At 33.2% G+C, this 23,821-nt stretch overlaps 1 protein-coding gene across 8 annotated transcripts in view; it reads right to left on the bottom strand.

The window, feature by feature from the left end:
* The window catches only part of SSBP2 (single stranded DNA binding protein 2), a 275,284-nt gene that overhangs the window by 180,376 nt on the left and 71,087 nt on the right, over positions 1 to 23,821 (bottom strand). For all 8 annotated transcript variants that reach the window (XR_013993682.1, XM_081054234.1, XM_081054231.1 and 5 more), the window contains exons 3-4: positions 15,204 to 15,265; positions 6,783 to 6,867 (exon numbers count right to left, since the gene is read on the bottom strand). Coding sequence is in view for 7 of the 8 variants with exons in the window: in XM_081054234.1 (XP_080910360.1) it covers positions 6,783 to 6,867; positions 15,204 to 15,265 (147 nt within the window). In the remaining variant the exon portion in view is untranslated. The remainder of the gene's footprint in view (positions 1 to 6,782; positions 6,868 to 15,203; positions 15,266 to 23,821) is intronic.

The following is a 23,821-nucleotide window of genomic DNA, read 5'->3' as shown; positions in this document are numbered from 1 at the left end:
TAATGTATAAAAAGTAAACAAAGTGGTTAGAGAAATATAACTACAGATCTAAGGTATTTAGGTATATTTTGTTTTCCTTTTAAAAATATCCAAAATAACTTACTTTATATGACTTTTAAATTTATGAATTTCATATCTCTAATAGTAACTTGGAAATGCATGGTATTTTTTGAAAGAGTATCATATTTCTGTTGTTTTTTAATCTTATAATGCTATTTACAACATGATCACAGGCAGTGCAACATCAGCATCAAAAATTGTAAGAATAAAGGTCTTTCCATATTTCACATTCACCAGAAATTAGATTTTAATAAAAGTGAATACATTAATGTGGGAAAAGGAGCTTAAAATCACCTTCCTTTAAAATACATACCTTGAAGTAATGTATTATTTTTCACAATGAAATATATTGTAAATAAAATCATCCTTGTTTTGCTTCTTTATCTCTTTTCCATATTAGTTTCTTCATTTACTTTTTATGGATTTCACAATGTCTACATAATACTGTAAATTATACTGTAAAATATTTTTAAGTAAAGTAGAATCCTTCCAAAATGCTTATAGTTTCCTTGTCTCCCTTTATTCATGTTGCCCATCAAGTGACTGAAATAACACAAGTCCCTATAGGATATCTCAGGATCAATAAAAATAGGAAAAATAGCTGATATAGCTATTAGCAGTCCTTACACGCCACCCAGAAGAAATCCTAGCAAACCCATGACAGACTGGGAATAGTCACACACACCCCACAGATTAAGTGGTGAATGTACTTCTTCAAACCAACACAGCTCCCACAAAAACAAACCAAAATGAATAAACATTTTGCTATGTAAACAACTTAAATGAACAAAATGAATAAACAACTTACCTTATGCTAGAAAGACTACATAGGTTTATGCTATGTAAACAACTTACCTTATGCTAGAAAGACTACATAGGTTTATAAGGTTTATATATGGCAATAGAAATTAAGTTGGATCCTACAGGAAATGAAAACAAGGTAGTAATAATATGGCAGCTAAGAATAAGGCAAAAAATGAATCGCATGTTTCTCCGCCTGTTGAGGTGAACAACAACCTATACAATGACTGGTAAACATTAATATATACCTCCAACAATTTTGATCATCTTGATGAATTTTACATATTAACTTTATGTATTCCTAGCCAATTAAGAACTCTAGCTTCCATAGATTGTTTAGGAGAATTATGCCCCAATTTGACACCATTCACTCATTTAAGCACTTACTAGTTATGCCTACTACATGTCAAAATCTAAACACACACCAAAACTTATATGTACTTAGTCTCTCCATATTCTTATGTATCTGTAAATTTTGACTGATCCAGCAACAAAACTATACTGTCTACATGTATTTTACTATTTGATATTCCAAACGTCTTGAGAAAGGTCTCTTTGGCTAGATGGTAAGCCCGTGAGGATAGGGACTGTATCTATTTTGTTCACCGCCGCATTCCCCAGTGCCATGCCTCCCAAGATATAAAGCCTCCGGCTACCGGCTTTGATTTACTTGTTACATCTTTACAAGTTGCTGTCTTAATTGGTTTTGAAATACAAAGTGAATAAAAGTAGCATTAAATAACCTTCCTGCAACTACGTATTCATTTATATCAAGATAAGAAATTACAAATACGTATAACATTTTATTCAATCATTCATTGATACAAACACCAACTATAACTTGAACATCTCACGTCAGGCAGCCACTGGGAATGAAAAAGACAAATAAGACACAGCCTATTCCCTGAGGAAGTTCACAAATTATTAGAGAAAACATTTCATCACGAACATCTGATATATAGGGACACTAAGGAGGGACACAGAATGTTACAGATCATAGCAACGAATGCACCTAATGCAGTAGTTTCTATGGAAGTATTTTCCTAAATAAAACACATGATTATCTGTAAAATATCTTCATCAGGTCTGAATAAAACTGTCTTCTCCGATTATTTTACTTATATAATATCATGTTTATAGATCGCTTTTTAAAAGTATCCCATGATTACAAACCTGTAACAATCCTTTCTAGATGTTATAAACACTCTTAGGTAAGAATACAAAAAGCAGCCACATGTTTTTAACAATTATGACTCAAGCCTATCACTTTACCTGAACATTGGAACGCTCTGAAACATTTCCAATTTCCCAGATTACTGCATTCTGTTAATATTTATTGAACATCTAATATTTGACAGACCCTGGAGAAGAATGGATCTAATTCTCTGCTCTCAAAGAGCTCACTGTGATAATGTGATTTCATTACCATCACACTAAAGCAATAATATATTTTGGCTCTATCTTTGCTTTAGGAAAATTAAGGAATCTTCCACTCATACCAGAAAACTAAAATGGTAATCCATGTATATATTTTTCATTAAAAACTTAGTAGTATATATGTTGATACTTCTAATTTTTTTTGAAATGAATGAAATAAGAAATAAATTGTTAAATAAAATAATCCTATGTTAAGCTGTAGCAGGAAAACAAATCTAGTGAACATTAATTAACTCCACACAAAAGCATTGCCTGTAATTTCAGAGTAAAATAAAAACACACTAATGGGGAGGAAATAAAAGTGAGTCCAATAAACTTTACAAGTTTGTAGGTATTATTTTAATCACTTGAAATGGTTTACTTTTTAATAATAATATTGTATTAGGTAATAATACTTTTAAAACTCTGATGAACTTGGTTTACACTCAGGATAAAAATAACAGAGCCAAGTTAGGCGTCTCCCAGCTATGTGGCAAAATCTGTTCCACAGTATAATCTCTATATTCTCCTATAAGGTAAATTCCCAATTACTTAATTTTTCCTCCAACATTTCTGATCTTATTTTCTACTCCCCTCTGGAAAATCAACAGGTAGACATTTACACAGTATCTGTCATAACAGAGAAGAAACAAACATTGATTTGTTTGGAAATGCCTACATTTTCTGCATTTAGTTCTTAAGAGTGAACCATAAGGATTCCTGGAAACATTAGAAACTACTGGGTATATTCTTTTTCTAAAGCTAATCATGTTACTGTGTTTAAAATTTTTCATTATTTAAAAATTTTTAAAATATATAGAAAAATCACACAAAATAAAGTTATGGCACTATGAAATTTCATAAAACAAACACATGGTTATTATAGAATAACCACCATGGTGGTCAGGGAAATCAGAACTGTGCCAACTAACTCAGAAGCCCTTTCCACGAACCCAATCCCAATCACACCCTTTTCCGCCTCCCGTAAATTACCATTCTCCTGCCTTGTATAGTACCTAATCATTTGCCTGTGTTTTGTAGCTTTACCATCCAAAGGTGCATCTTTATAAACTGTTAACTATTGGTTACTACATGTACTATTATTTTACATTTAGCATTTCATACAGTTGATAAATATTTAAGTTAATATATTTTAATATATAAATGCAAAACAAAATCAAAGTTTTATATATCTTAAATGTTTTCTCTTTTTCTTATAGTAAGAAAGACGGTGGTTTTTTGTGAGGAAAAGGATATTAACAATGCATCTACAATCATTTGACAAATAAAATAATAAAGTAACAAAAATCCATATTCTAAAGAGGCAAAAACAAACGAAAAAAATTTTAAAAGTCAAAAATGTTTATGGGAGAAGCATTTTATCTCAGTCTATTGAGATCCTGCTTCCCGGTGTATCCTCTTTTTGGATCAAATACATTTTTATAAAAATTCTCTAAAAAAATAGTGTTTCTGGGATAATTACCAAATTTTAAAAAAAGTTATTCAAAATTATAGAATGGCTCAAAATTACATCTGTTCAGTTTATAGGTATCACTTCTAATATGTGTACATATCAAAAAATTGTCTTTCATGAAAGAGAAATGCTAAATGGCTATGCATATATAACATGGTGGTATGGAAACATGACCATCTCAAATTTAAATTTTACTTTACTAAGTTTTTTATTTTCTAATTTCAGAAGAGATTGGAGCTCACTGAAAGGTGAAATTTAATCTGCTTTAAAGTAACTTTCCTGAATATAAAATTAATAATAACAATATTTGGAAAATACAGAAAATGTAGACAAAAATAAAAAACATGCATAATCCCGATATCAAGATAATCTTTTAACATTTTAGCCTATTTTTAATTAAAAGGATTATTCATTATTTACTTCATTATGCCTCCACGATTTCTTCAAAAAAAGTAGTTTATCTTCCATTATCCATTTGATCTTATAGATAAGTGGAGATTCTAAAATAACAAGACTACTTTTTAAGCATATCAGAATTTATACATGCAAGTGAGTATTCTTTCACTTTAAAGATGCCAATTAATGAAGAAAATATTTTTCAGTATGCTTCCTTGAGAACTTGAAATTCAGTAGGTATACATATTAATTACCATTATAGAAATGGTTCCCAGTGGACCATAATCCGGGAATATAACATTCTAGAATTCTACCAAAATCTTGTGTGTTCCTATTTCCCATTTGTTTCCTGAGTCTTTCAAATTTCAATGTTTACACACTAAACATGAGGAATGTTGATCATTTTCAGAAATTGTCTGCTATTAAGAATTCAGGAATCCAACTCATGAAAATAACCATAAAGTGTGCTATGGAAGACAAATGTATTTCTAAAAATCCAATTGTAATAAGAATAATGTGAGTCAAACTCTTTATCTTTTCACCAACCTCCATTTAAAAAAAACTTTTGAGATATATTACCACTGAAAATAAATTGGCTTAAAATCTACTCTAATTTCATTCCTTCCTCTGGTCAATGCTCATGTTCAATAACCTTGAAATACATAAGTAGGTTTGTAAAGCTAATAAGTGTGCATACTGTCTGAAATGCTGAAAGTGCCCTATGAATGCGAAATGACGACGACGATGATGATGATGTTCACGGCTATGACAACAATGATGATGATTTGGTTGGCTAATGCTTCTAAGAGATGCTGAATGAATTCAGTATTCCCTATAAGACTCCATTGTGAACAGTAACGCACACCTTTCTGTACAATGGAGTTTTGAAAACGGACTTGCATAATTAAGTTTTTTAAATTAGATCCACATATATTACGCATCCTTTCGAGTGGAACGTTGACAATATCTAGTGCCATCTAGTTCTCAGGATTACTGTGTATTTTGAAAACTTTTCCCCTGACTGGCAGGCCGAATCTGGGCATGTCTTTCTTGGTGTAAGAGAGATGAGACGAAGAATCATGCTCTAGCCCGATTCCTTACACTCCTCATGGTGGCTCTCTGCTTTACCTTCTGCCATCGCTCAAGGGTGCAAAAGAAAAATGAGGTGGTTCAGATAAATACTGTGCCCCAGACCTTGCCCTGCCTTGCCTTATCTGCCTTTTCTCTACTTTTTCTTTATATTCAGTAGCATCCATTTCATTCACCTTGTCACCAAGAGCTACTGTTCAGTACACAGCAATGTTTATAAGTACAATGAATATCTGATGAGGTAATCACAGGCAATCTCACTCTAACCAGTTTAGTACACGTTTCAAGTATTACACAACCCCTGCTAGATGCCCAAGATTTTCACTTCTCTTAAGACTAAATCCTATTTTCCTCCTATTTTCCTTCCTAGTTCCACAAGGAAGTAGCACTCTTTCTTGTGCTACTTTTGGGGTTATAATTCTGGCTATTTTCTCTCTTCAGTCTATGACTGAAATATTTCCTTTGAAAGAACTAAGTCTTTTTCCTTTTTGAGGTTCTGGTTCTGGTTTTCAAGGTTATTTACAAAGAATTATGCCTCTCTTCTACCAACCAAACAAGGATTCCTCTCGTTAAGTTGTAGGTACCAGTACTTACTATCAGATACTTCCTCAGGCTCCAGCCCAAATTCCCCTTCCTCCAAACCAAGGAAACTGGATTTTCTCAATCCCAAACATATATTACGCATCCTCAATCTGTCCTTCTGTGATGGTCAGTTCTGCAAATACAGTGTTTTCCCAGTACCTTCACAATACAGTCTCCCCATTCTTAAAGGCAATCGTCCCCTAAAGAAAATCCTCCTTTTTCTTTTTTTTTACAATTCAACTCCAATATTATGAACTGTCTAAAATCACATTTGAGTTTCTTCTACAAAATAAAAAATAAAAATCAATATACAGTACCTAGACAAGGACAGTCCACTGCCCTTTTTTATAAGAATTTAAAAAAAAAATCACATTTTCATTTTTGCACAGAATCTTTTGCTTTCCTATCTTGTCTTTCCTTTAATTCACAATAAATGTTACTTGTGGAACTGAATTCTGTGAAAGGGGATATTTAGCTTTATGACTGCAATTATTCTTATTTTCATGTTCTTAAGGAATTTCAAATCTCTTATGATATGTAGCCAAAAGTTGCAAAAAGAGAATACTATAATATTTCCATATATATATACACACACACATATATATTTAAAATCTTATGTGCAAAAGAGAAGCTTATCATTTACAAAATTCATATACGACGTTTTGTGAAAGAAATAATTACTACTTAATTTTTATACATCTAAAATGACACAAATCAGGTATACTTAAAGATAAGAAATGCCTTTAATAGCTTAGAGTTAGGACTACTCTCTTATCCTAATCTTCTTCAACAAGACTCAAGCAACCATTTGTAATTCACCTTTAAAGTTATGAGCCTTTTTTCCAAGAAAAAAAACAACAATTTCTTAAGCAAAAAAGGAAAATAGTTGTTCCAATGCATTTTTCAAGTGGAGTAGTTAAAAAGAAAACTGACAATATGACAGTAAAATTACATATTAACTTACATAATCATGGAAGGCTTTTGCTTCACTTGAATGTTCACATGTTTCCCGTCTTTCTGGAGCTGCACAGTACAGATCCCAAAATACGCTGAAAAAGTAATTATGGTAACATTAAGGAAATCATATAATGCCAAATGAGAGATCACAATTCTAAAAGTAGAATATATATATTATTCTTTACACAGAATGTGTTTTCTTCAGGATAAATATTTCTTTGAAAGGCTTAAATTCAGGTAAGGCTCTTCATGCAACAATAAGGTATAATCTAGCCATCATTCAGAAATGCTAATAATATTTTTCTAAGAGGTTAAAATAATTTTTTTTAATATTTAAAACGGTAATCCTTAAGTGTCTGTTTACATGACTTTAGCATATGATTAAAATAATTACAATACTTTTCACAACTTTCCCATGAATTAAAAACAGTAAAAACAGATAATGTAATCGTAAAATAATAAAATGGTTCATTATTTTTTTCAAGATAATTTTGTTGTCCAATTCTCAGGCCAATACCCTGACCGTTAAATCACGTTGGTCAAACAAACATATTTTCTTAAAATTTCCTCTGTTTTCCCTTGTTATTACCAAAACAGGTTAGTCATTTTAAAACTTAAAAGATCCATGCTAACTCTTTTTTTCCTCCTATTCAAGAACAATGGGGAAAAGCAAGATGAAACTGGTTCGGAGAAAATAATTATATTTCTAACAAGACACATGTCTTTGGTCATCCTTCCATCTATAAAATTAACTATGAGCATGAACAAAGGATTCAAAAATCAGGAAAGCAAATGTCTAAAAATAATGGCGATAAGCCAGCCCTACTAATTAACTAGCTCAAGCCACTTAAACAGACTGGAAACACAATTTCCTCCTCTATGAAATAGGGTTGTTGAGAAAATTAAGTTATATAACATAAGCACAGTATGACATATTGTAAGCATTATTAACAATATCATCAACACTATAATTACTTTGCATGAAAGCTTAAAATTCATACATATTGGGAAGGCAGGTCATTGTGCTGAGGGCAACATTAACAATGGTACAGCAAAACTTGGTACTTTAAACCTGGTCTCTTTTTTTGACCCTTGAAGTCTCATTTAGTCTGGATCTCTCCTCAGCTAGGAGAAAACATTCTGTAGACCTTATAACACAATTAATTCAGTAAAATAAGATTACCCTCAGAGGTGAAAAATATGAAAGGATGAACATTGGCATTTATTTGCTTTTAAATGTTTACAACAAGCAAAAAATACAAATAAAACAATAAAGGCTAAAATAATTTAAGTGAATTTCAATTCTTGTAGGAGAGTGAAAGGAGGTAAAAGTTTTACCTGGCCTCCTCATGTCCCTTTTGGGATAAAAGGTGTAAGAATTATAGGCATACAAGGATATAGCTAAAAGTTTTCCACTTGGATAAGGTGTGTTATGAATTACAGTATGTTGCAATTAATCCTATTTTCATGTTCATAAGGAACTTCAAGCTCTTTAAAACAAAATTTTATAATGGTACTCTTTAAATTATACTTAATTTAAACATACAATATTATATGCAATATTATGACAAATACCTTAATATCTCTTCTTGTTTCCAAATTTCTTAGCAAATACCATAAGGTCTCGCTTAAAAATTATTCCAATATTACTTTTAAAATGCTATCTTACAAAATTGACTGGAAGAAAAATAATAATTTATTATTGGAGTATGCCCTAAAAGTTATTAAATATTGTAAATAATTATTTACATATATAATTAAATTAAATATTTATCTTAGAATAGTTTTCATTGGTCTATTTCTATTTTTAAGTTTCCCCTTTATGGATTTAATGGGAGGTCAAAAGTTTACAAGATCAAGGTGAGGGATAACAAAACAAGTTACTAATATAGGATAACTTTATATATGGCATCTCTAATAATCCTAAATTGCCTATACATGATCTCCATGAATAAAAGTGAAGAAATATATCCTTTTAAAGATATTTATCCCATGGAGAAATATGCAGTTCTACCATAACAGTTACAGACACCAATACTCCATTCTCATTAATGGACAGAACAATAGACAGAAGATCAACAAGGAAACAGAGGGCTCAAACAGCACAATAAACCAACTGTATCTAATAGACATATACAGAACATTCTCTCCAACAATAATGACATACATGTTCTTCTCAAGTGTACCTGGGGCATTTTCTAGGACAGACCATATGTTAGGGCACAAATTAAGTCTCAACAGATTTTAAAACAGAGATATTATATAAAGCATCTTCTCAAACTACATGGGATGAAGTTAGAGTTCAATTACAGAAGGAAAACTGAAAGATTCACAAATATGTAGAAATTAAACAATACACTCCCAAAGGATCAAAGAAGAAATCACAAGGGAAATTAGAAAATACTTAAAGATGAAACAAAAACACAATATATCAAAACTTATGGGATGCAGCAAAAACAGTGCTAACAGGGAAATTTAAAGCTATAAACACATTAAAAAAAACAAGTAAGATCTTAAATCAACAACTTAACTTTAAAACTTAAGGAATTGGAAAAGAAGAACAAATTAAAACCAAGTTAGCAGCAGGAAATAATAAAGATTAGAGCAGAGATAAACGCAAAAGAGAATAGAAAAACAATATTAAAAAATTAATGAAAACGAAAGTTGGCTCTTTGATAAAGAAGATCAACAAACTTGACAACCCTTCAGCTAGATGGACTAAGAAAAAAAGAGAAAAGACTCAAATTTCTCAAGACGCCACCAAAAACAACTATTAGAACTAATGGATGAAATCAGTAAACTTGGAGAAGAAAAAATCAAAATCTGTTTGGTTTCTATACACTAATAACAAACAATCAGAAAGAGAAATTAAGAAACAATCTTATTTACAATTGCATCAAAAAGAATAAAGTACCTAGGAATAAATTTAACCACGGAGGTGAAAGGTCTATTCACTGAAAACTATAAGACACTGATGAAAGAAATTAAAGAAGACACACACAAATGGAAAGATTTCATGCTATGGGTTAGAAGAATTAAGGTTGTTAAATGTCCATACTACCCAAAGCAACCTACAGATTCAACGTAATCTCTATCAAATTTCCAGTGGCATTTTTCACAGGAAAAACAACTCTAAAATCTGAATGGAACCACAAAAGACCCTGAATAGCCAAAGCCATCCTGAGAAAGAACAACAAAGCTGGAGGCATCACACTTCCTGATTTCAAACTATGTTACAAAGCTGTGGTAATCAATAGGCACACACTTATTTTCTCTACAATGTGACATGCTAGTGTCTAACAAGCTTTCAGTTCCTCTAATCCCTATACTTATTAAGCTTGAAGCAAAATATTATCCTTGAAATGTGGTGAATTCATCACCATGAATAATGCTTTAGATTTACAAAGTCTCTTTATTCTTAAACAGAAACAAGTGAAAAATCTATTTTACAAATGAAAAAGGTACAGAAGCAAACTTTCAAAGCATTAAAATCTTTGTTCTTGTATCATTTATTATTAAATTTTCCCCATAGAGAAGTAAAACTAGCAAAGTATTAAAATCTTTGCTCTTGTATCATATTTTATTAACATTTTCCCCCACATAAATCAAAGGAAAACACAGGATTCCCAAATTGATTGTCATCCGAACGCTGTTTTCCTTCTATCCTAAGGATGTGAATTGAAATGACTAAGCTAGCTGTCACTATCTCTAGGGAACAGAGAAAGCAAAATGGTTGTCAGAGTAGTCTACAAGGGGAATAAACATGCCAAATATGTCCCAAAAGATGGGATGCTAACCTAATTATATAACCTTTATGCCACTGGCCAGATCAAGGACTATCTCAAAATGAAAATTAAAAGAGGAAGAAGAAAAACAACCTTTGGGGAAAACACTTTTTTTCTGAGGAGCAAGCCATGTTATTATAAGTTCAAGTCTCAATAACTAAGGAAGTTATTTCTCTTTGGCCCAAAATTATATTATCAGTGAATCTCATAATCCATATTGAAGAAAACTATCAATTCATAAGAAGATTCAGGAGGGTTGTACGTGACATGTACATGTACCTGCTCATCACTTTTGAAATTCCATGTGTATGTACTTGTCTTACTCCTTAGCATTACTTAATACTTTTTAAAATGCAAGCATTCACTTTTGTCCTGCGATCATAAAATTTTCACAATGCTCCTGGATTAGTAATACATTCATTCACATTTTAAAGTATCAAAATAGCTTTCATTTAATATGTGGTAAATTCAAGCATCATATACTAAGCATTACCGATTTAGTGTTTAATCCTCCCATTATTGTTCCCATTTTAGGCTTAGGAAGGTTAAATAGTGTACCTAAGGGTCACACAGTGGCAGAGCTGGGCTTGAATTTTTCAATTCTCACATTATTTTGCCTCTAATGTGAGTACAGTAGTAAGAGTTCTTATTTCAAAATGTCGTATGCTAATGATGGGCAGGTTTATAAAGCTCTGGCAGTCTGAGCAGCATCGGCTGTTGTAAGAATGTGGTAGGTACCTGTCCTAGATAGAATAACAAGCACTTTGTTGTCCTGCATTTAACCCTTGCACTCTAACTCTTTTCCTAAGCATCCCCCTGGCAACCACCCTCTCATGCTACAGCAGCTGCCGGTGACCCATGGGTGCCTCAATATGTGGTGTTAGACTGGACTCAGAAGAGACAATTTTTCTGAGTTCCATTTACATCTACTGTCTGCAATTAGCCACTCACGGTGCTCAAAAGGGAACTGTAATTAATGTCTTATTAATAGTGGGCCACTAAATTCTGCTCTAAGAAATAATATCTGTTACTGAGATAAGCACCGGTTATAATTCAGAAAACTTCAACTGTAATTCTAAATTTGATACTGAGCAAATAGTTTTGTTCCTTAGTTTCTTTACGTAAAAAGAGAGAAACATCTGTTATGTATTTTGCAGTCTTTTGGAAGATACAAAGAGATAGTATCTGCAAAAGTATTTTTAAAAGAAGTATAAAGGTATTAAAAAATATTCTAGGAAAGTCTCATATAGGTGGCATGGCCAGAAAAAAAATGTTTTCTTATTAACTGAGTAAAACTGGCCTCCATTTCCTTTAATTTCAGGATATAGATACATTGGCCCAAAGTTATTGCAAAAGTGCTTTACATATAAAATTAAATAAAAATGGGACACAGTTTCTGTCATTAAAACTGTATAAAGTTTTAAAAAAGTATATTTTTAAATTGCACAAATTGAAAAGGATATTAATTTCAGAGAAAAGAAGTTTTTGGCATTTCTATTTCTGAAATTCATACAAGAGCTGGGAACTATTATTAAAGTGTATAGACAAGAAATAAGTTTTCAAAGGGGATTAGATCAAGGTGAAAGTAATGAACATGGGAGGCACGGGAAATATGACAGCAATGGGCATCGTGCAAACTGAGCAAGAAAAAAAATAGCGATAATGGAAATCACATCAGAAGCAAGGAAAAAGAGTTCTACAAAGTGAAATCGCATACTCTATACCTTACTAAAGGCAGAAATTCTCTTCCTCTCATCTCTCCTGTACTTTATTCTGCATTTTCATGGATATGTGTTTCTCTCCACACATCTTCAAACTCTCCCACTCTTTCCACTTTATCTATGTGAGCAAATCTATTCTAGGTTAAAAACAAAAATGTTAGGTCCTGTTCTACTGTTAATGCTACAACTACTACACATGCCACCACACTTCTCAACTACTCTCAGTAACCCTCAAGCTGGACAAATGAGTTATAGCAGCATTCGAAATTTCACTTTTGCCATTCCACTAAATCTGTTCTCCCCAAGACCACTAAAGTTCATCTCATTTCCCAATTGAAAAAAATCTTTGGGTCTTTTCACTTATACTTGCTGCAGAATGTAATCTCTCCTTTGAATGCCTTTCCTGGTTCCCAAACATTATTCTCTCCTGATTACTCTCCTTCCTCTCCAATTATTTTCCTTTGAGAGTTCTCTTCATCTACCCATGCTTAAACATCGGCTTTCTCCAGGGTTCCAACCCCAGGCCCTGCTCTTATGTTTTACACGGGGCAGTTTCATTTACGAACACTCTTCACCAACAGTATGGTCAGTACCGATAACTCGCAAGCCATTATGGACCTGTCTCAGAGCTACAGACCCAGATCTCTGACTTTGTACAGAGCGTCTCTACCTGAATATCACATAGGAATCTCAAAATGTAGCCTAGCCAAACTAAACCCTGGTCTTTTCTACAAAGCCTGTTGCTCTCTCTCTATTCCCGCACTCAGTCACTGGCCTCACTGCTCATCCCGCCATCCAGATCTAAAATCTGAGAAACTACTCCTTCAGCTCCAAACTATTCCATTCAGTGTTCACTGTCTGGGATCCATCACCTAAGCACGTTTCAGCTGAACAGTTACAACTACCCTGTAAATGAGACTGCCTCTGTTCTCAACCCTCTTCAATCCATCTCGATGCTGACGCCAAGTGAGTGTCTAAAAGCACAAATCTAATCATGTAATGTACCTTGTTTAAAATCTTGAGCTTTAGTCCAAAACCCCTGATGTCCCCCTGGACTTCAAAATCTGGCCCCTGCCTTTATCTCTATCCTTATGTTCTATATAACTTCATAGCACTGCACCTACAATTCAACTGGTCCAAGCTACCTGTCATTCCTTGAACGCACGATCATCCCTTTTTACAAGACTTCATACATACTAAGTACCGCTCCCCCAAATCACCCTTCCCTCACTCAACTTTCAGCTCTCTCTGCAGGCTTTCCTAATTCTCCCAAGCTGACGTGAGTATTCCTCCTGTATTGCTATTAGAACCAGTACATAGCTCAGTTATAATACTATTAATTATATGTAAGAGCTGTACCTTCAGATAGCTAAGACCAAAAGAGCTAAAGTCGGACAGAAGCAAAAAGCCAAAGTATTCAGTGAGCTCTATCTACAGTATGAAAATAGGTTAAATTCATGAGAAAGAGAATAAAAGGGAAACAAGTGCAAAAAACAGAATTATTCCTGTAATGGAAAACTTAAAATCCTCACTTTATTAGCCCACTAATAAAATAGGGACAGACTTCTAAAATGGTTTCTTAGGCCTCTTTGTAGACCTAATCAGAAACATACAAAATCTAAGGGTGTCAACAGGTGAGGAGACTCAATTATATTCAACAAACAGTTAAGTATTTGCAGTCTAGATCTAGATATCATAAATACATACTATATAAAATGAAAAATTGAGTTTTACAATATTGTACATTACAAGAGATTGATCTTAAACTCCAGGAAAACAGCGCAATGATAGTGTTCAACTGCAATGAACCGTTGTTCCAAATACAGGAACACTCTGAAGCACAGAACTGCACCTGTTCCTGCCATACATATGTGAAACAAACAAGGGAAACCCACAACCACAACTGACCAAGTGCGGTTCCATTCACCATGGAACTTCTAGTAAAGCATGTTTTCAGAAGAGACATTAAAAAGATGATGGCATTAAATAACGTATCAAGGAAAACTACATGCACGGCACTAGAAGACTGCTTTTGTTTCTTCTTTCACATAAGATGCTGAGAGATGAGTGTATAAGGCACTGAAGAGGAAATGCTTCTAATGGAAGAAATGAAAAAAAAAAGCTAGCTTCTCATGCAAATACGTGGACTACCAACTGCTGCTGCTGCAAAAGTCACATAGTTAGGCATACAGGTGCCACAATGAAATTTGTAAGTTATGATATCAACTGGACCTTCAGTACTACCTGACAATCTTTTTGTGTGTTCCTAGTCAGTTCTATCTGTGAATCGATAGAGAATTATTTCAAAATTTGGGGGACTATTCTTCACTCTCCTAAAAATTCACCACCACTACCACCTTCAGTTTCCTCAGGTTTAATGAGAGGTCATGAGAGTAGGGCCCTCATGATGGAATCAGGGCCCTTATAAAAAGAGCTACCAGAAAGTTAGCTAGCATGCACGTGCCCTCCACCCTTTTCTCTGCCATGTGAGGACCCAGTAAGAAGGAGGCCATCTACAAGCCAGGGAAGAGGATTCTCGCCAGAAACGGACAGTACTGGCAGCTATATCTTAGACTTCTAGTCTCAAGACCTGTGAGAAAATAAATTCCTGTTGTTTAAGCCATCCAGTTTATGATATTTTATTATGGCAGCCCAAGTTGACTAATACAGAATCATACTTACAGTTGGAGATTCTGTATACTGGTCCTAATTTTAACTTGATTCATTAGCAATATTTTAAGTTAAATAACACCAATGCTGGTTTTGAGGGGTTTTTTGTGTGTTTTTTAAGTGCTGCCTTTCAGAAAATAATTGTACAAAATGAAAAAGAATAAAAGAGAAGCATGAAATCATAAATAGGTATCGTGCAGGCCTACTGAAATGCATCACCAAGCTAGCAAAAATGAAATAAAGGATACTTACCACCACCAAGAATGTAAGAATCCTGGTGGTTCCCCCAATGTGATGTTTTTTTCCCATCTTATCTAAAATGAATAAAAGAGATATTAAATACTTTACTTTCCCAGTAACACTTTTTCCCAGACATATTACAGTATTTTCCCATTTAAAATATTAAGGTAATATATAAGATTTTAATTTTCTCATATTATTCTTTACTCAGTTAACACAAATACTCATTTTACATAGTGATTTGTTGACTGCATAGTCTACGAGAGAAGATGTCACCATTATTTTACTGAATTTGCTTCCCACTGTGCCAGAATTTCAGAAGATATTTCAGGATCTTAAGGTACATCAAAATCAACATTATTAATTAAATGAAAATCAGTTATCACTACTAGCCCAGAAATTTGCAAGAGATTAGACATAATAGGTAGACTCTACATTATGCCTTAAGGATTGAATTTTTTAAAAAGCTCCTGATTTGAGGAGATGGGAGTAAGAAGTTATGCTTTCTATAAAATAAGAATTTTTAAAAGATGGTAATATTAACTTTCCAATTGTTTGTATTTCAGATGAGTTGGAGTTCACTATAATAAAATTTAAAACTAAGTCAGTATCTCCCCAAATTAAAACTTCTGACTAAATAAACTTTACAAATTAAATTTAGAAATGGGAAAGCTGGGTGGGTATTTATACAGTGGCTTTTAAAAGCACTGGATAGCAGTGAACACAAAGATAAAAGCCTTGGCATCTAGAGAGATTAAACTTTTGCAGGGAAGATAGATGACAAACAAACCAAAAAAAAAAAATGTATTCGTATTAGAGGTAGAGGTAGAAGGTGACAAATGCTACGGAGGAAAACAAAGCAGTAAAGGAAGATATAGAGAGCAGGAAAACAATTAAGAAGTGAGTTATAATTTTAACTAAGGTGATCCAGTCTCAAAAACAATATTTACGTATAAATGTATGCCTTAGTTTTTTTTAATAATTAAAAATTATTTAACAACACTCTAATCAACAAAATATGACCATAGGTCCTTAACACTACTAGGAAGTAAATATTTATAAATTACAGATTTCAAAAAAATTCAAAGAATCCTTTCTACAACTTACTATGGGAGAAGTTAGGACTTCTTATCCCAAAGGATTTTTTTAAAAAGTTTTAGAGAAAGAACGGAGAAAGAGGTCTTAAATGAAACAAACAAACAAAAAACCTCTTTAAGGAAGAGATGGTAAAACACAAGTACAATTAAAATCACTGAAACTGGCCACATTTTTTTAAGAGTTAAGAACACAAAATGTAAACCAATGGGAACCTAGAAGTAGACAAGCAATTTGCTCTCAAAAAACAAAGAAAAATTTTCTAAAGATCAGAAAATTATATCATAGCCATTTTTTAAAAGAGCGAATAGGAGAATTTCCAGGAATTCATGAACTTGAATTTATAAAGACTAAGTATGAACAATGAATTAGAACATGTTCATGTAAATGTGAGCCAGATCCTAACTTTCATTCTCCTAAGCAGTAACACAAATAATCTTTATGCTACCTTTTATCTGATAATTTCAGTTGATTGATATTATGTCTTCTTGGTACATGACAAAATAAGGAATAGTACTTAATGAGTCTCATGAGGAATAAAACTCTGATGTCTTACTAAAGTTATAATTGAATAAAAAACCTGAGTCTCATTTTTCTTTCCATGTTTTCACTAGTTGGTATCTTCTTGAAAGGGTATAATAATGGACCTCACAGATGTGCACCAGATACACTAATAATCCCAATCCCTGGAATCATCCTAATCACATAAACAGCAAATTTTTCAAAACACATATTTACATTTCATCTCAGTTAATCTTGACTTTACATAATATGACTGCTAAAGCAGATAGTACTATTCTCAGTTACAAGGAGAGTATGAGATGACTTAGGGAAGATTTAAGTGGCATGACTCAGTGCCAGATACGTTGGAGGTAGGATTAGACTCACGGTGTGATATGAGTCCAACTACACCGCACCACCCTCCTGCAATTTACAATGTCTACAACAAATCATCAGCTCTTTAAGGAGATAAAGCACTCTAGAAAAATACCTATGTGGCTTATATTTGACATGGTCTTTTAGCAGAGAAAGTCTGAAGGTAATGCACTTGTATTTTTAACAGTATTGCATCTTTTAACAGTATTACATGATCATACTTACTTCATCATTACATCATACTTACTTCCTCAAAATGCTTCACACATATCATCTTTTTCACCCTCTTAGTAGTCTTTACTATATAGTGAGTAAAGTTAATCTTTCTCACTTTCTATTGCAAGTCTGTGGCAGAAGCATCTGAAACTTTGGTTCATCACATTGAACACAAAAGCCATACTCTTATAGTTAATGAATGAACAACTAATGCTTTAGGCATTTCCAAAGAAGAGATGATTCTGCATAGGATTATGTTTGCATAGTGAATGGCATATTTTGTCTCCAAACTAATTACTAATCTAGGTATTGCTTGTTTAAAGAAAGCATGAAATAGGAAAACAGAACTCTGATCTACAGAAAAGCAAGGCACATTCATTGAGCATTGTTAGAAACAATTAAAATTAGAAACAACATGAAAAACATTCATCAACAGTAAGCATAAATTTTGATACATACTATAGAACAGTGTGCAATCATTAAAAATAAAAAGATATATCTACATAGGAAAAAGACCATGCTATATTGGTTTTTCGAGTTGGAGATCTGGGAGGTTGAAGAACAATATATATAGTATAAAACATTTTCTGTTCTTTTAAAAAAAGTGCACATATATATGCATGCATTTGGGTGTATTCCTATTAAAGAAATAACACCAAACTTACTTACAACAATGATCTCTGGAAACAGCTAAAAGAGGACTTTCATTTTAAAGTCACATTCATCTATGTAGTTTAAATTTTTTAGCCAACATGCAGTAATGATGGATGGGGTTGAAGAATGGCCAGAAAATACCTCTAAACGTCAACAGTCATTTTAGAAACAATTCTGCTATTTATGAAGGAGCATTTTCTGTTGTACTGAGTTTCATGGCCTTCAGGCTTGTTTAGGTGTTTGAGTAGCATCTGTAAGTACAATTTCTCTCAAATCCCTGCCCCACTGTGTTCTAGGGCTTTTTGCTGTTTAATCATCTACCTACCTTCCTGCCATCATTTGCCCAGCTAAAAGCTGCATTCTACTATAACTTTCATGTAGATCTCGAGGCCCATTCCTACTGCCATATTCTGCATTCGACAGTCTCATGTGATTATGCTGTGTCCCTATGATATGATCTAGCGTTTTCAGCATTTCTATATAAATGCAGAACCAAACATTGAATCATGAACAAGACGTATGTCGACAGGGGTAAGACAATGCCATATGCTTTATAAATGATAATTACAAATTACAAATACACTTACTATATGATATAGCAGTTCTTCTTCTAGGAATTTAACCTATAAATATGTTCACATGTGCATATATATGTATATATATGAACTGTATATATATATAAAACTATATATATACGTATATACATATGTACATATACATATATACATATATATACATGTATACTATACATATATACATATATACATATATACATATGTATAAACAATATATATACATATATACTATATATGTATACATATGTATATATATAGTTTATATATATAGTTCATATATATACATATATATGCACATGTGAACATATTTATAGGTTAAATTCCTAGAAGAAGAACTGCTATATCATATAGTAAGTGTATTTGTAATTTGTAATTATCATTTATAAAGCATATGGCATATATACATATATATGTATATATATATAGTTATATATATATGTATATATATAAAACAATTTACATTGAAGCATTGCTTATAATTGCAAAAGGCCAGAAATAACCTAAATGTCCATCAGTAGGGGGCCTGGTGAAATACATCATGGAGCATTTCATAGAATGAAATACCCTATAACCACAAAAAGACAATTATGAAGTTTCATGAACCAATATAAAACGACTGAAATCTAACAAGTGAAACAAAAATCAAAGCAGAGAACAGTGTGTATAACCAATTAACATTTGTATAAACAAAGAAAAAATGATAAACATATATATGTGCACACAATAACATATGCATACACATCTGCTTAACTTTTCATCATTATTTGCTTCCAGTAAGGTATACTGGTCACTTACCTATTACCTTTCAGCCTCTCACCCACCTTTCTATACTCCATTCTACACTTGGTGCTGGGATTCTGAAAATTACATTTCTGGGCTTCTTGCCAGCTGGTTTCCTGTTTAGTTCTGCCATCAGGAGACACCAGCGGGAGATCAAAAGGCAGTAGGCAGAAGAGAAGCTTCCTGCCCTGGCTCCAAAAGTGAAGCAGTTGCTGGGGTGGCAGCAGCAGCAGCGGCAGCAGGGATGGGGCCCCCCTTGATGGCAGCAGCACCTTTTTGCAGGTTCCTGCCTTGTCAACGCGGGACCTCTTTGGATGATCCAGACCCCCTTCAACAGCACAGCAGCAGGTTTGAAGCTCATAAGCTCTAAACTTTTCAGAGTATTCATAAATCCTTACATACTTTGTAAGAATTTTTAAAAAATTAATACCATAAAAGGATATAGCTAGCTCTTTTGTTAAGAAAAGATCCCCTATAGCGATGTATATGTTTGTTCCTGGGCAAAATTCCTGAAACTTCTAATTTAGACACAGCCTACTGTTCCCACCAATATTCTAAACTCTTCCATGTATAGAAGTATGGATGCATTTATATACTAAACTAAACATTTTAAAAAAGGAAAAACTTTTACACTTTAATTTAAAAAATTTAAGCAAATCGATGAATAACTGGAAGGAAAACCTGACTGCCCTTTGAAGCAGATAATCTAAAATTGTGCTGTTCACATGATACCCACTAACCAATTTAAAATTAACTTAACTGAATGTTCCTCAATTGCAATACCCACGTTTCACGTGCTCGACAGTCACGAGAGACTAGTGGAGAACTTATTAGACAGATTAGAGATCATTTCCATAATCATAGAAAGTTTTATTACTGCATAGAGCTGCTTTACTTTAGAAGAAAGGTGGAAGTCCTCTTATCGAGGAATACTTTTTTCTTGAAAAAGCTCCTTGATGAATCCTTTTTTTTTTTTTTTTTCTGGCCCAGAAAGGCTGAGTCCCCCTAGGAATGGTTTGAAAGTAGAGAACAAATACTTACTATTCTATGTAATAAAATAACAAAAATTAGGAAGTTGCTGATTGTCTCTCTGGGAGAAGTAGGGGTTTTTTCTTTGTTTTGGGAGGCGGGTGTCTGGGAGGTTTCAGGAAAGGAGAACATGGGAGAGGTTGCAGGAGCTAACAAGATGGGAGGCAAAGAGCCCCAGGCAAACAGCTAGTGAGAAATTCCCCGTGGCAAGAAGATCAAAGAACTTAAAAATAGTTATGTCTAATATTTGAGTTAATGTTGTTGTCTATACTGCAAGACACTTAACATTCTTCAGTTTTCTCCCAACCTTCAGTAAGAATCTTTTATAAACAAGAGCAATTAGTGAGTCGAGCTTTGAGGCCATACCAGAAACCGAAAACTTCAGGCAAAGAAAAGGTATCAGCCATAAGACGGAGAAGTAGTAGGGCTGTAATACTTAGTAGGAGCAAGAAATTATAGCAGAGACCCCCCCCCCAGCCCCCTCCTTCTAGGAAGGCCCAGAAATATCAGAGGAGACTTAAGACAATCTATTTTATTAGGGACTAGAGCTGGAGCCATTTTGATAGAAAAAGCCACCCAGAAGGTAGGAGGAATGTGGACCATCCAAGTGACAGACACTTGGAGCCTACACATACACATAAGATATATATACATATATATATATAGAAAGACTCTAAAGAAAGACTATACAAGATAGAAAAGATTGGCCAAGAATTTAAAATAATTCTTTGAACACTTACTCCATGCCAGGCCCTTCTAAGCACTTTGTGTGTACTAATTCACTTAAACCTCGGCACAACTTTAAACTGCTATTAGGATCATCTTCTTTCTATAATTAAGAAAACTGAATAAATAAATAAGATGTAGGACATAATTCAAACCCAGAAGTCTGACCCCAAAGCCTATGCTCTTTTCCACTATATTGCCTCGAAATTAAAGTTCAAGAAACTGGTTAGAAAATTATTATTTTCTCTCTTCATACAGGTGAAAGATAAACAGAGAGATCAGAATTTTGGAATCTATGGTGTTCAATAATTTAGCATCCCTATATAAAATCTGAAGACACAATCTGTTAGATGTTTTTAGGCCTATATTTCCGGCTAACTTATTAACCAATTTACAGCAAATAAGGGCTAGTAACATTGTATATGATAATATAAATATTGTATATAAATAATATAAATATTGTACAAACAATGTAAAAAAAATTAAGAAGAGGAAAAAATCTAGATCTCTGCAATACTCTAATTCTTAATTGTATTTAAGGACACCAAGCCAATTCCTATATGTAGCCAACCCTGCATTGGTTATTTAGATAATGAGAATGTATTTTCACAGAGCCACTCAGAGTTTTGACAAGTTAGAAAGTGAAGAATAGTTCTGGGAATCACATACACTCATCTCCGAAGTCCAGAAATACTGTTTCTTTTTGAGGACAGTAGTTTGTTTTCAGCTTAACTGATTCCTCTTGTGAAACTGAACCAGACTGGTAATTCAGAGAAATACTCACTTTGGGATTCCAAATGCAGACACAGAAAATAAAATCATGGCAAGGACTTGTCAAAAATGTTTAAATCTTTTCTGAAATTAATCTCATTTCTACCAAATAACCCTAGAAATTCTGTGTATCCATTTTCCATTGAGCTCAGAGCATATCAGTACAGTACCTAGTTTATCTGTTAAATCCACTTGAGTCCAAATAGCTGAACTTCCTTACATAAGCTAGCAACATTTTTCTTTTGTGATGAAGTTTAATAATCACTGTATCTGATATCTTATAATGTTAGTAACAAAGTACAGTCTTGGGAACCCGTGAGGATTCAACAAATTGAGCCAATTCAAAATGGTCCTTAATCTAAGGAAAGACATCAGTAAATCCTTTCATCATTTCATCAAGTTTTCAACTGTACTAAAATAGAAATTTTAAATCTCCATAGCTGGCTTTAGTTTCTTTTAAATATACTATAAGTTGGCAGTGATTAATAATACAAATATTAAGAGCATCCTTATGATTTCAATCACTTCTTCTGTCATATCACAGTCAGTGTGACTTAGAACGGTCACTGACCAAAGTCTTCTAATTAATGTTTTAATGAGATATAGATACACTAAACTTCTGTTCTGATTTGAATTAACTTTGAAATCAAAGTTTTATTACTCTGAACATATTATTTCTGTGGTAAAACAACTGACTTCTTATGTGTTGTGAGCAAACCTCTCAAATTAGTTGCAAATAGACCCTAGTGGTGTTTCACATACACCAACTAATTAAATAACAAGATCGGGGGCTATGTGTGTTTGCTTGGGGAGCAAGTGACTCTCCAGAAGGCTGTACCTCAGGCAGGGTATTCTGGTCCACGGGTTGCCTGTTGTGTCCCTGATCGGGTGGGGGCCAAACTAGTGAGCTCCCTGAAGACAACATGATTTGGGGGCAGTTCCGTCCCATAGAAATATAAACAGGAGCCACAAATGAGAGCTGTATATGTAATTGTAACTTTTCTAGTAACCATGATAAAAAAGAAAAAAGGTAAAATTAATTTTAGTAACACTTTATTTTGCCCAATATACCCCAAATATTACGACTTTAAGTTATGATTAAAAATTTTAAATTATTGATATTTTATATACTTTCGTTCATACTAAGTATTCAAAATCCAGTGTGTCCTTCACATTTATAGCACTTCTCAATTGGATTAGTAATATTTCAAGTACTAAAAAAGCCATATATGGCTAGTGGCCACCATACGGGACAATAAAGATATAAAAGGAAAACCAGGGGCTTTGAAATTAACATAGACCTAGGTTTAAATTCTAGTTCCATAACTAAGCTGTGTGACCATGAGCCAGTTATATAAACTCTGAGCTCTGTTCTCATCAGTACAACAGGAATAATACCATCTATCTTTCAAAGTCCTTATAAGAATCAGAGGAATATGTAAAGCACCTTAGCACATTATGTGCCTTGCATATAAAAGAACAAAATAAAATTCTCCTCAATTTCATCATTATATAAAGTAGAAAAGAAAAAATACCGCTGTAAGTAAGCTCAAATTCAAAGTTTAAAAATAGGCGAAAGATAAAAATAAAAAGAGAAACAAGAACTTCAAATAAGATTATCAAAATGTTTTCTAATTGAAATCTAGTCATCAAGCCACTATTATCCATACAAAATTAAAACAAAACAAAACCACATTTTCTAAAATTGTGAATAATGACATTTTGAGACACAGTGGTCTTTGTCCTTTCTTTTTTTTTTTAAAGCAAATTTGCTTTCTTGATTATTGTTGCCAAGACTAATATTAGCTTCCATTTCTAAGGGTTGGGAAAATGGCTGGGAAGTTGAATAGAAGGTTAACAGCACGGAAATGGCATTTGGGGATACTGAAAATGCTTACAAATAATCTA

This window comes from Rhinolophus hipposideros (genome assembly GCF_964194185.1).
Source record: "Rhinolophus hipposideros genome assembly, chromosome: 7".
Taxonomy (NCBI): Eukaryota; Metazoa; Chordata; class Mammalia; order Chiroptera; family Rhinolophidae; genus Rhinolophus; species Rhinolophus hipposideros.
Note: the sequence above shows the minus strand (reverse complement) of the source record. Positions and strands in the feature narration are given on the sequence as shown.